Here is a 15,263-nt window from a genome sequence, read left to right on the forward strand (position 1 = left end):
GGTTACCCTAACCAATTACTTATAGATCATACTTACACCATTAAAAAATATCTAGCTAATATTTGTAAGTAGTCTAAAAATGTAAGCTTCTGTTAAGTGGTATCTTGTCAATTACATTTATTGTTGTTATTGTATCCAGGTGTAGAAATTCATAAACTCACTTTTGAAAGAAAATATTTGGTCATTACCATACTTAACATAACAAGTTTCTAAAGAAACTTGATGTAGAGAAAAAAACTTTAATGTAAGTAATTTATTGCAGTTAAAACAAAAAAATAACACCTATAACTTCACACATCTTCTCCGTGTTTATTCCTGACATGAGCCCTCCAGCTACATTTTTGAACAAACGCTTGTCCACAATGTTCACATTTGAATCTTCTATCGTTATTGTGAATCCTCATGTGTTCTATTAAGGTTTTCCTTCTTCCGTAAGATTTAAGACACACTTGGCATTGAAATTCTCTTTCCCCAGAATGAGTCACCATGTGATTCTTCAATTTGGTCCAAGAGAAAAAGGCTTTATCACATTCGGAACATTCATGTGGCTTATCCATCAGATGATCTTTTCTCATGTGAGTCCCGTAGCGAGTGCTGTCCGTGAATTTTCTGTCGCAAGCATTGCATTTGTATACAGGAAGAGGAATCCCGTGCGCTTTGGCCATGTGTTCATTTTTATATCTGTTATTGCGAAACCTTTCTAAACAGTATGGACATTTGTGCCGCTTCTCGTCATAGTGTGTCATTTCATGCATCTTTCTTTTGTGGTTGCTGTTGAACACCTTAGGGCAAAGTTCACACTTGAACTCGCCCGTTTCGTGTGTTTTTTTATGGTTGGCAAGATTCTTTTCGTTAATGAACCCTGCTCCGCATATGTTACATTCGTAATTTCGAAAATGAGAATTCATATGTAGAAGCAGCGGTTTAAATTTCAAAAATTCAGTTTCACAAATACAACATCGGAATATATTATCACTATAAAATTTAAACGGAATTATATGACCATTCGTGTCACTAACCAAATTCTTCTTATGTTTTTCTTTCAAATGTTTTACTACTTGATCTATTGATTCTATGTCATCGTTGCAAAGTCTACATTGCAATGACGTTATGTCAAGTTTCACTATGAATTCCCGTAAAGATTGTTTCATGAACTTCGCTCGAGTGGTATCTTTGTGAACTGATAGTGTATGTTCCTTCAATAAGGCTGGTTCTTTAAATCCTTCGTCGCAGTAACAGCAACAGTAGCCGATCACATGGAACCGTCCTATTGGAGTCGCATTAGTGCAACTCAATATTTCTCTAATGTTTAGCAAATGTCTGTCTGATTTCTTGTACGTCATAATTTTGGTTTCTCTGTTTGCTGCTTTTGTTTCTAACTTTTTCTTTGTGCAGAATATAATCTTGAATTTTTTTGAGATGTGTTCAACTTTTGGTTTACCTACAAAGAAAAGGAGTATTGAATAATTTTTGTTTCTTTATTTGTTATACAATGATATTGTAATGATTGGTGGTGATGTTGTTCGAAATATAAGAGTTCAAGCGATAATTACAATTTAAGGTATATGATGGATCTGATAAAAACAGAAGATGTCTTTCTGTTTTTCTTGCTATGATGAAATTAATTTTACCATTTATAATATCTACAAATAGAATTGCGTCATATATTGTTCTACGTAATTAGAATAAAATTATGATGCCTTTGACATCAAGAAAGGTAATCCTGATCACGGATTATTGTTTCGAATGCGGAATGTGGATCAAGAAGATTTTAGTAAACTCGTGGCTACTCTTAGTTTTATTACTTGACCAAATCACATGCTTTATAACGTAATGGTTTCATTTAATAGCGCCCGTGAGCCTATTTTGAACCACAATACGACAGTTTGAACATTGCGCGCGTGTAAACATCGAATGGTAAATCTTGTAACCATAGATAAGCATGTATCAAAATCTATGGAAAACGGCAGCACCTGTCTCTAGACGTGGGGTTTTTTTTTATTGCTTTGAATGACATGAAGAGCTTGCTGTTCGCCTGATGGTAAGCGATACGATCGCCCATAACCAGTAGAAACACCATCCAACACCTTGAATTATAAAGTATTGTTTGGTATTCCACTGCGCTCGCCATCCTAAGACATGAGATGTTAAGTGTTATTACGTCCAGTAGATACATTAGCTACAATGTCTTGGAAAACAACAGTGACTACACACAGCTGCTTGGCGGCAGAAATAGACATTGCGGTGGTCACAGACCACCAATGAAAAGTGTATCGTCTAATGAATTATACACAAACGAACACCGTTTACAGATCGAAAATCAATGATTTATTACATTGTTTATGACACATATCGTATATATAATTGAGAATTGCGCGTCTTAACGCGCCGACGCATAAGGTTCTAGGACAGCTGTCAAAACTGACAGCTCCGATGTTGCGATAATTGACGAACCAGGAAGAGTTAAATTACTCTATGCGAATACTATACTATAATGCGAAAATTCGTGGTAGGGATAAAGAAAATAATTTTATACGAACACAACATTCAATTTCTTATTTATCACATCTCGTTTTTTGTAGGGTGCCACATAGAAAACCAAGTTGGTTGCCAACACATACCACGCCGCCACTAGTTTTGCCATTTGAAAATGTTCATAGTGTTAATACCATATTTAATTCCAATAAACTAATAGAAGAGTTTGTTTTTTCATCAATAAATGGCTGAGAAAACGATTTACGTACATAGCTAATCAACGTGGAATGACGATCGCATCTAACTCGCCTAAGATGGTCTTCTGGGTTTGCGATCATCGTGGTAGAAATATTTTATTCTTAAAGCTAACTTTCCGACTTTCGTCACACTACAGCTTAAAGCGGTAGCTCTAACCCCGCATCAATAAAAAATAAAATAAAATAAAAAAAAAAAATAAAAATGCTTTATTCATCACGTAGGCGAACATAGTTGCACTTATGATAAGTCAAGGTACATGAGAATATTCAATTATTACTTAATTAGATTAGCTTATATAAACAAAGACAATAAAATAAATGAAAAATATACTTAGTAACAAAGAAGCCAGCTCGGGCTGGCAGGGAAGAAGAAATAAAATTATGTATGTATGTATTTTTAAATAAGCAATAAGGGAGAAACGCGTCGCGATCCTCACCGGTGAGGACAATAAAAGCCCTAACCTAGCTAACCTACCAGCCTTTCACTAACTACCTAAGCGATGACTACCCGAAGAAGAAAGGCAGAAAGAAACTCCGGGCTTTATTTTTGTCATCAATTGTCTATTCATTTATAATATTGTTATTAAATATATATATATTTTTTAATAAGTCTTTTCTATACAAAGTCTGATTAATTATATAAGCTAATACACGCACATCACCGTAAAATTGCGGAGAAAATCCACATAAAAGTATTTAGCAATAACTAAAAACTAAGGAAAAAACAATAATACTAAAAAATTATAAAAACTATGAAACAGTCAGTGTACAGCGTGCATACGCCTACATTTACAAACATAATATTTTCATTTCATATTTTGTCGCAGATCTTGGTCAATATAATTAAGATTATAAATTTTAAGGCTGGTGCAACAAAATGATCGGTCGGTCGTCTATTATACATTGATAATTCAATGAGTCAATATAAAATAAAATATGTCACATAAATTTAAAACTGTTACCCAGTATAATGTCAAAATTGTAGAAAGGTACACATGAGACGTTTATGTAGTTAATTTATAATATTGGCGTTAACATAGGGTTGGACAGGGTGTGCAGGACTGTTTTTCCAAACCGTCTGATCATCGAGGTAATCCTTTACATTATAATACCCCTTTGACATTAATTCGCGCTTAACATGACACTTAAATTTGTAGCCGGGCAGATTGGTTATTTCAAGAGGGATTTTATTATAGAATTTGATACAATTCGCTAGATAAGATTTATTTGTTTTACAGAGCCGGAAATTTGGAACAACTAGTTTATTCTTATTTCTAGTGTTCAAACAGTGCAAGTCACTGTTTTTCATAAAAGTACCTAGGTTCTTACGGACATACATAATATTTTGAAAAATGTATTCAGCTGGCAAAGTCAGTATATTCACCTCCTTAAACAGTTCTCTAAGGGAATCGCGAGACCGAAGGTTATAAATTGCACGAATCGCTCTTTTCTGTAAAATAAAAATGGTCTGCAGATCTACTGCAGTACCCCACAGAAGAATGCAATAAGACATAATGCTGTGGAAGTAAGCGAAATATACTAACCTTGCCGTAGCCACATCAGTTAAATATCTGATCTTCCTAATAGCAAAGACTGCAGAACTCAATTTACTCGAAATTCTTTGAATGTGGGGTCCCCATTGTAATTTCCTATCGATAGAAACCCCAAGGAAGACTGTAGAGGGTACTAATTCTAGTTTATTCCCGTCTAAATCAATATCAGTTCCATTAATCTTGTTCAGTAACGAGAATCGAACACATTTAGTTTTTGCTGCATTTAATAGAAGATTATTGGCAGAAAACCAGTCAGAAATCAATTTAAATACTTTATTTGGCTCTACAAAATTTCCTTCCCTTCTATTTAGTTTAAATATTAGTGAAGTGTCGTCAGCGAATAATACAACTTCAGCCATTTTGTTAATAATGTACGGTAGATCATTAATATAAACTAAAAACAGAAATGGTCCCAAAATTGAACCCTGGGGACCCCAATCCCAACTGTGGACCCTGCAGAGGAAACGTTGTTGATAAAAACTTTTGTTTCCGACCCGATAAATATGAAGATATTAGTTTAAGCCCCACTCCCTAATGCCGTAATAGTGGAGCTTTAAAATGAGGGTTCCATGATCAACGCAATCGAACGCCTTGGAAAGATCACAAAATACCCCTAAAGCATCCTGCGATCCCTCCCAGGCATCCAACACAGCTTTAACTAATGCACGTCCTGCATCTTGCGTGGACCTACCCTTTGTAAAACCGAATTGCCTGTCATGTAGAATCTCATTTTTATTAAAGAACACCAGCATTTGATTAAGCATTAACTTTTCGAATATTTTACTTAAAGCTGGTAAAATAGAAATAGGCCTATAATTGGAGGGGGTGTTGGAGCAACCAGTTTTAAAAATTGGTACTACTTTACTTATCTTCATAAGATCAGGGAATATGCCGTCTCTTATGCAGCAATTAAAAATATCAGAAAGGATTGGGGCGATGCTAACTATCACTGACTGCAACGCTTTAACAGACAAACCCCAAAGATCTTCAGTACTCTTCATGTTTAAGCTCCTGAATACTTTTATAACATCATAATGAGTAACACATTCAAATTCGAAATTTGGAATTGATAAATCTAAATATTGTTTTAAGAATGACTCAGCTGCCTCTGGTGAGGATGGCAGACATTTTGTCGTCTCAAATGGTATGTTATTGAAAAACTTTTCGAAGTAATTAGCCACAGAATTATTGTCTGAAACTAGTTCGTCATTAATGTTTAATACAATCTTGTCATTACACTTAGTTTTGCCAGTTTCAGTATTAATTATTCTCCAAGTTGTTTTAATTTTATTATCCGATTTTTTTATATTTCTACTAATATAAGCAGCTTTGGCATACCTACATACACTTTTAAAAATTTTAGAGTATGTTCTTACATAATTAGTAAATTTGACATCAGGTGTAAAGGACCTTCTGTCATATAATTCGTATAGAACATCTCTACTACGCCTAATACCTTTGGTTGCCCAAGCACTGAAAGATATTTTATTTTTTAGTGTTACTGATTTTACACTACATGTTTTATTGAATACATTTGTCACACTATTTAATAATGTTTCAAACATATTATTTGGGTTGTCCGAGTCGCAAGTCAGCATAGGCAGCACGGAATTAAGTTTTGTGCTAAATTTCTGCAAATTACGTAGGGATAGTGGTCTAAATTTAATAATGTTTTTACTTCTTTGTTTTACACAATTAAGTTTGACCATTTGACAAGTATGGTCTGAGCGAACACCGGTTAATAATTCTTTATAGTCAATTTTAAAATTTGAGATAACATTATCAATACACGTGGCCGAAGTTGTAGTTAGTCTAGTTGGCTCGAGAAAGTGACAGTTAAGATTAAATGATTGGAGCAAAGTCAAAAATAAACTTTTGTCTGTTGTATCTATCAGTAAATCTATATTAAAGTCTCCGCAGACTAAAATCTTACTATGCATCTTAAGTTTTTTTAGAATATCCTCCATTTTAGAGATAAAAGCTAATATGTTGGATGAAGGAGGCCTATATACACACAATATGATATAATCACTAGTCTCTGCACATGAGACCTCACACACTCGTTCAACAGAAAGTTTTGTTATATCTTGTCTATCCTTGTAAGAGATACCATCCTTGATGAGGATCATGGTGCCTCCACCTTCTGCTGAAATCCTAATAAACGAGCTGGCAACTCTGTAGCCATTGACACTAAACGCCATTCTATCTGGTTTCAACCATGTCTCAGTAAAACATAAAATATCAACATTATACCTTTCCACAAATAACTCAATGTCAAAAGTTTGCCAGAGAAACGATTTATGTTTTGGTGGGTTAACATTAAAAACAAGTCATCTTCCTCTGTTGTCATACTTAAATGTTTAAATTATTGACTACAATAGTATTAGTAGTACTACTAAAACATGTAGTAATTGAGGACTTCGTCCTAGTACTTATGACTGTCTTAATATTATATGCTAACAATGTAGCTATAGAATGTCTACAAGTATTTGTCAGATACACTGTATCCCTAGTCAAACTTAAACTACATTTTTCAATAAAATTACTGACGTCCAAAAATATAAATTTATCACTGTAATGGTTTACTAAAAAGTGCATCTGCTTATTAAGTGTGTGAATATGATTGTTTACTCTATCTGATACATTTGATAAGTAAGGAAATGCACAAAGTATTATTTTTTGACAATTAAGGCTGATCATAGAGCCTATGCTACTCGATATGTCATTTTTAGTTAAATTAAAGCTATTTCCTACTAATATTGCAATACAAGAGTCAGGAGTATATGTCTTGCTAACAACTTGTTTAATAATATTTTTATAGAGCATTCCTGGGAAACAGTAACTCATAGCGGAGTGCTCTAGGCTATTGCTCAGCGATGACCCAAAGCCCCTTCCGAAGTTGTCAGAGAACACAATAGTGGGAGAAACATTACATGAAGCCTTTGTTGTTGAGGCACAGCTCTCATCTGCCTGGGAGTTCCCCGGGCCAGTGCTCTGAGAGACAATAAGGCCAGGCATGTCCGTCTCAACCACAGATTTGGTGTGTACTGACTCAGCACTATTAGTCAAGGAATAATTACTACTATTAGTATTAGAATCATCAATATCTATCTCAATATATATTTTCAGGAGGCAAGGTTGAGTGTGAATAACGCCCTCGTCAGGTTTCATCCTCTCTCCTCTCACCTACACGTGCTCCGCTTGGTACTAGTTTTTCGCCTGGAGTCAAAGTGCGTTTGGCGCAAAGCGACGAAACCGACCACACACTCGCTGTGCACGCGCAGTGTACTATCTCGTCCTGTAGCGATTATAGTCATTTATTTTGGTTTAGTTTTTCATTCAATTCTCTTTTTACATTAAGTTGATATCCACAAAGATGTCATAATTATTGAAAGTATCTCAGGCAGCCATCATAGTAACTTCAATTCAGATCATTTTGTAGTAGATGAAACGGCTAACCGAATAAAACGACAGTGTTGATAGCACTCGCAGAGCCACTGCTTGCCGCGCCGCGTGCGACGACCTCCACAGGCTGCGCTCGTGTGCGATACAGGATTAACGGATGGAATTTTGCACACAACTAATGGGGGATGATTAATGTAAGATGCAGTCCCGGATCTTGAATTTTTTGGAGACGGAGCAAAATCTGGATAATGTCGCCCCCGACCACCTATACTTTTTAACTTTGTCATCATCATCGTCATCATTTCGCGCCTCGCGGGGAATAATTTACGTGTGTAATGTTCTGGATGTCTCAGTAATCAAAGTTGCGTTAATTATGAGTTGTCTATTCGTCTGACAAGTTTGGATTTGCCGCCCTCTGAATTCGCCGCCCGGGTCATGGGCCCCGGCTTGCCCCCCCATAGATCCGGGGCTGGTAAGATGTTATTAATTACAGGTTACCGGATAAAATTGTAGTCCCGGGCTAATAATGAACAGAAAAACCTAATGCCATATTACTCGGCCTGGATCGAAACGAAGATGTTAATGTGACATTTAACCGAAATAACTGGAATAAGTAAGTTGTCCAAGTAAACGAAATTGCAAGTCTTTGTTAGTTGGATCAATTTTTACATATATGTATACACATACTACGATCACATATTTTTCCCTTTTCATAGGGTAGACAGAAGTGTAGAAACTAAGCGCAAAAGTCGTACAGAATGCGCGATGCTACTATGCCATCTAACCTATTTAATACTAACAGAAAAAAAAAATATTAAAAATATATTTAACGCCTTCTAAAACCATAAAAACCATTAAAAATAATACATAAACAAATATACGAAACAATGTATAACTTTAATTAGGCAACTCCGAAATTGGCAACTAATAGACACCAATAGTTTTTATTCCAAAAAAAAAAAGAAATAGTGTATATAGAAAAGTGTCTTTTCTATATAGTACCTGTACCTTTTCTATATACATGCGCAGCTAGAATTTTTGTTTATATAAAAATGAAAAAGCTTTGAAGAGTTAAAATGTTCATTCATCCCGCAGAAACAGAACACATAATAAGTAACAAATACCATTAGAAATTTGGCATTATGTTCATTAATTCACGATTGACTAATGAACACTAGAAAACCGTAATTATGAATCCATGTAACTTGATCAAAATATTCTCTTTTTTTAGGAATAATTTTGTCTTTTATTTGTCTGAAATCAGCTTACAAAGCTGTTTTCTGTTCTTAGTAATAAAAAACAAGTGGTGTATATTGAATATTAAATTACTTTTTGTCTTTTAGTGTTTTCGAAGGCGGTAAACTTTCTCGTTAAAATGTTTTTTTTCAAGTGCAGTCATTAGAGATGGGTAATGGGTATAACCCCTGTTATTTCCAATTGGTTAAAAAGCTTTTGCCGCACGTATTATTATGTATATAGAATTTATTTGAGAAACATAATATCTACATAATCAGAGTACACACACTAATTCTATATGGACATTTATTCTTCTATTTTTATACATAGTATAGGTAGGTAATAATATTATGCATGTACGAGTATAAATATCGAAGGTGCTGATTGTTGACAAATGCATTACTTTAAGAAGACTGAATAAAACTTGACCTAACATTTCCAATCAGATTGTACAACTAGGATAGGAAAATTCGAAAAAAAAAATACAAAGCTCTTATTATCTTATTTTGTGTGAACACGACTATAATTTATGATCGGAACCATGGATTTGCGTAAGTACTTAATTGTTAATTTTTCGTGTCATTAATTTTAATCCTGATTTGTAAGTTAAGACGTAAAGGACAGCTACTTTATTATTTGAAAATTGAAAATAGATGTTAATGAATATTTCAAATTTTTTACACACATAAGTACCACGTATTAAATAAACAAATTATACTATTTCGTCGTGCTTATTCCTCATATGTTTTCGCCAGTTACATTTTTTTTGGAACGGCTCCTCACAATGTTTGCATTTATATTTCTGAACAGCGGTATGGATTTTCTTGTGACAATTCAATGTCTTCTGCCTCCCAAAAGATTTCAAGCATACTTCGCAGCGAAAGGCTCTGGACTTTGTGTGTATCACTACGTGATTCTTCAAGCCAGTGGTGGAGAAGAACTTCTTGTCACATTCTGTGCATTTATGTGGGCGCTCCATTAAGTGATCGCGCCTGGTGTGAATGTTTAGTGATTTACGACTGTTAAACACTTTATCACACGCCTGACATATTGGTGTCAGATTTTTAACACCGTGCACTTCTGTTAAATGAGCCTCCTTTTTCCAGTAATCTTTGAACGGTTCACAGCAGTAGCCACATTTGTAGTACTGTCCACAATGCGTGTGTTGGGTGCGTTCATGAATCTTTTTCTTTATATGAGTGTCGAGTATCTTCGGGCAGTGGGCGCATCTGTAGGAGCCAGTCCTGTGCCTCTCGGAATGTTGCGCTAGACTGTTCCTGTTTACAAATCCAAGGTCACAAGTGGTACATACAAAGTTTCTATAGTGTTTATGCATGTGGCTGACTAACACTCGGAATTTAGTAAAATCGCTTGAACAGATTGAACATTTCAGTATATCTCCTTCCAATTTGAATGGGAAAATGTGGTTTTTTATCTCGGTGAATATATTGATATCATGTTTTTTGTTCAGGTGATTCATAAATTCTTCTAAAGTGTCGATGTCGCTGCTACAAAGCTTGCAACGTAGAGAAGTGATATCAAGTTTCACAAGGTAATCCGACGTATTCATATTCTTCATGAAGTTTGCTTGAGAGACATCTGTGTGTGTTTCCAGGGTATGTTTTTTGAGCTGTGTGGCCTGTTGGTATTGTTCCTCGCAATAACAGCAAGTGTATCCAATTCCACCATATTTTCGTATTGGAGTTGCATTTGAGCATAATAAAATCTGAGTTATATTGTGACGATGTTTCACTATTTCTGCTTTTGGCGCTGTATTTGATTCACCCTCTGTTGAGAGATTGAATTTCACTGCTTCATTATTTTCAGGTACACTTTTTGTAATATCGTTTTGCCGCCCACCTACAAATAAAGGAAAATACCTTATTTACAGACGTATTTTTGAATGTTGGTAAGTAAGAAATAAAAAACTAATTACAAGCAATAAACAACAAAGAAAAGCGACTTTTAGAACCACTACAAAATATTTGACTTCATATATGAGTTAATAAGAAATTATTAAAATTTCAGCCAGGTAATCTTTTTTTCAATTCTAGTTTTAATGATTAAAAGTTATTTTTAATGTTGGTACCTAATTAAGAAGTATAATGCAGAAATATTTATTTAATTCAGACCATGGGTTAAAAAATGATCACAATATAAACTTTTTTACGACAAATAGCACACCTCTCTCCTTTGGAGGTGTTTAAAAAAAAGAAGTATTTTATTTCAATAATTTAATTTAGTCACTATTAATCCTATTTCTCTATACAATTATGAATACTGATATGCTTATGTAAAAGCTTCTGTATTAGTTATATTTGTCGTGCTTCCTCATGTGATGCCTTAGGCTGCCCTTTGCTCCAAATTTTTTAAGACACACGCCGCATTGAAACTCTCTCTGCCCTGTATGCCGCACCATGTGCTCTTTCAATTGTTCTGATCTAAAGAAACTTTTATCACATTGAGTACATTTGTGACTCCTCTCCATCAAATGATCTCTTTTAATATGAACCCTGAACACTTTGCGGATTTTAAATGTTTTATCGCACGCTTGGCATTTGTATATGACTTGCGGTACCCCATGCATTGCCGTTAAATGCATTTCTTTTTTTCTACTAGTCTTAAAAGCTTCGCTGCAGTATCCACATTTATACTGTTTATTATCCACATGTCTGTGTGTTTTTTCGTGGTTCGTTTTCTGCCTCAAATTACTCAGAACCTTAGGACAGTAGGTGCACGTGAACGATCCGGTTTCATGGCTCAATGAGTGCCCTTTTAAAGCGCTATGGTTGACGAATCCAGCATCGCACACTGAACATATAAAATTCCTATAATGTGTGCTGGTGTGTTCCATCAACTTTTTGAAACTATTAAACACGTGTTCGCAAATTGCACAGCGCAATGTTTCACTGTCAAATTTAAACGGAAGGATTCTGTTTTTTATATTTCTGAATATTTTTTTCTCGTGTATATTCTTAAGGTGTTCCATCAACTCATCTAGAGTTTCTATATTGCTGTTGCAAAGTTTACATCGGAGAGAAGTTATGTCTAATTTCACTATATAGTGATGTAAGTTGTCGCTGTTCATAAATTTGGCTTGGCTGACGTCATTGTGTACTTGTGTCGTGTGGGTCCTCAGATCGGCCGGGTTTAGATACTGCTTGTTACAATAGGCACAAGTGTACCCAATTCCGCCGTATCTTTGTATTGGTGTTGCTGTGGAACACACCAATATTTCCTTTATATTATTCCTGTGTAAAGCCAGCTCTACTTTTGGTTGCAATTTATGCCCTCTACCGTTATCCTTTTTAGAATCTCGTGCGGGATTCACTTTAATTTTGTTGCTATCGATAGGTTGCCCACCTACAAAGAAAACGTTTTATGAGTGAACTAGCAAAATAATACTAGAAATGCATCACTAATTTTAAACTAAATCTTTTTAGTTTCCCAACGCTAGGTTATAATAAATAAAGGTTATATTTGGAATTGAGAGCCGTGCGAATAAAACAGCAGTAGTTCAGTTAGCATTTAGTATGTCCACACTCGCGCACTTTCATCAACATGCGACGCCTTCTGACGCCCCTCTAATGCTTTAGCCTGTTTCTGATGAGCACGCTTACGTGTGTGTACACGTAATAAGTGTTTATGCAGTTGTTTAACCGGTCATTCTTCGATAAGGATTCTTTTCAGTCACTTTAAAGACTTACTATATTAAAAGAAATTATGAAACGATAAATCGACTCCTGTATTCCATTGTCCCTTTATGGGACAACGGCTTACTCATCGATTGACAGCCACTGGATACAATAACTATACCCCAACATGCACTCATCAGACGAACTTGAAGTTCAGTTCTGCTGAAGGTACTCGAGTGCGAATAAAACTGGTGGTTGCTACATTTAGAAGTAATACCTGCGTGTGACCTTGCGGCCCACTATAATCGTACACAAAGTGAGAAACTCATAGAAGTATCGTGACCATTTATATATCGATGATGGTGACCCTTGTCAGTGTCACTTTTCAGCATCGTCGTGTACTGTATTATATTATGTATGTGAGTATTACTCTAAATAAAAGTACGCAACGAAGTAGGTAATAAGAAATGTTTTGAATTTTTCTATTCATCTGTTTGGAAGTGAATCTTCTTTAGAATCGTTGTGATATGAAACTAGATGAAACGAAAATGAGTCACGATATTTGAAAAAGGTTATTTGAAACAGTGTTCAACCAGCCTGCATGCTACATTTTGCATCTTTTTATTCTTTTGTTAGTATGTGTTTAATGTCCATGCGCTTGCGAAAACAAAGCTCTAGTATAAAGGAAGCGTGTTATATTAATTGTGTATTTTTATTTATGTGAATTTATCTCACTAATAAATTTATTTTGCAAGTATGTTTAGTTATTACGCGAAACTAACATTAATGTAAATTAATGTTACATTTATTCTAATGCTCCTGATACTTTAAGAGTACCTATATCCGTCTCAGTTACTCGTAGACTATTTTTTAAAAGTTTCACTTCGGCGCTATGAATTGCACACACACTTTTTTATTGATCTTAATACATTTATTTTATATATTATTGATAGAACAAATGTTTTAAGACAAAACAAAACGTAAAAACTATTTCGTTGTGTTAATTTATTTTCAGAGTTACTTACTAGTGTGAGCCGCTTTCGAACAAACTGGCATTTATTATGTCGATTGTCGAAGGATAAAACAAAAATAAATCATTACCATCAGGTAAATGCAGTGTAGCCATTTTCCCGTGCCCGTAGGAAAAATCTATTTATTACTTACCTAGTAGCTCACACACTAACCCCAATAGATTCCTCATAATGTGGATCAATCATCAATGTGGATTAAATACAAATTCCAGCCTTAATAAAATTAAATACAAATATCGGAAACTCTAGACTCCGAGCTGATATTGAGCAGAAAAAACTATATTTGCAGGATTCGGAATTCAAACACAGGTCGTCAAAGCGGCGAAGTACTGCGCACCCAATACAACTACGTCCATACCAAACCAACGTTAATTCCATTGAATTATATATATTTTTAAAGCGGCGATAGCCTAGTTGGGTGTGGAACGGACTGCCGAGACGAATGTCCGCAGGTTCAAATCCCCAAGGGCACACACCTCTGACTTTTCTAAAAAATCATGTGTGTATTCTTGGTGAATTTATCGTTCGCTTTAACGGTGAAGGAAAACATCGTGAGGAAACCTGCACATCTGAGAAGTTCTCTATAGGAATTTCGAAGGTGTGTGAAGTCTACCAATCCGCACTAGGCCAGCGTGGTGAACTAAGGCCTAGTCCCTCTCAGTAGTAGAGGAGGCCCGTGCTTAGCAGTGGGCAAGTATATAATACAGGGCTGATATTATTATTATATATGTCGCCGCAGCACCTCGTTATTCGTTGAATTGGTGAATTTCCGGAGCGATAGTGGCGCCATCTATCATTACATCGAGGAAGTATTAGAAAAGGAGGGAGGTCGACTGCTGTCAATATAAGGACCGGCCGAACAACGACGAAGAAGAATCTTGTAGAAGTTTTTGTACGAGTCTTATTTGGACGCTCGAACTGAGCACATTGTGTATTCCGCTAGTGTCACTATGCAGTAAATTGTTAGTGAAGTAAAGAAGTGTTTCAATAATTGAATAACTGTCTGGAAAATAAATATACACCGGTGATATTTTGCCGGTCATGTAGAAAAATAACCAAGTAAAGAGTTTTCACTACGACATCAGAAGTGGGATAAGTAATCGATGCCCATAAAATTGGATTGTGTTCACTACATACCTACGCTATGTAGCATACCATGCTTTGTGTTAACAACTTTGAATGATAAAATGTCTGCGGGTACCGCGATCCAATTGCTACAGCGTTCCTGTATGGATGCCGCGCATGGTGTGAAAATTCTACGGAGGCGTCTTGGTTAAAGTAACTACGTGAGTGACGAATGGCGGTTGATGCTAACTGGCTTATCGCAGAGTATATTTATCGACGCCTGGAAAGTGTGGTATCGTATGACCCATAACCCTTATTTTATTTAACTACCTTCGTAGCATAATTGTAATGCGTACACAATACGAGTACGACTACTGCGCTGAAGTCCTGGATTCGAATTCCGGGTCGAGCCAATAATAATTGTAACTGGGTTTTTACATTTTGAAAATTACTTTAGTCGCAACTCGGAGTCGGGTAGTTAGTAGTGTAACAACCCCGTGCCCCGGAAAGCACGTGAAGCCTTTGGTACTGGGCTTAATCACTCTTCGGTCATGTCTGATTGCCGTCTCATTAATTAAATACTTATTTGAGGGTAAGTTATTTTCC

At 35.6% G+C, this 15,263-nt stretch overlaps 1 protein-coding gene across 5 annotated transcripts in view; it reads right to left on the minus strand.

Annotated features, from left to right (window-relative positions):
• LOC115450041 (zinc finger protein 675) overlaps nt 1-15,263 on the minus strand; it is a 52,037-nt gene that overhangs the window by 6,580 nt on the left and 30,194 nt on the right. The window contains exon 5 of one of the 5 annotated variants that reach the window (XM_037443124.1): nt 226-1,441. The exons of 2 other annotated variants lie outside the window; for them this stretch is intronic. In XM_037443124.1, the coding sequence (XP_037299021.1) occupies nt 291-1,441 (1,151 nt within the window). In that variant the 3' untranslated portion in view covers nt 226-290. Of the gene's footprint in view, nt 1-225; nt 1,442-9,154; nt 10,787-11,184; nt 12,290-15,263 lie in introns of those variants that run through there. 2 more of the 5 variants (XM_030177959.2, XM_030177963.1) reach the window with 2 other exon arrangements.

The sequence above is a fragment of the Manduca sexta genome, chromosome 26 (assembly GCF_014839805.1).
Source record: "Manduca sexta isolate Smith_Timp_Sample1 chromosome 26, JHU_Msex_v1.0, whole genome shotgun sequence".
In the NCBI taxonomy this organism is placed as follows: domain Eukaryota; kingdom Metazoa; phylum Arthropoda; class Insecta; order Lepidoptera; family Sphingidae; genus Manduca; species Manduca sexta.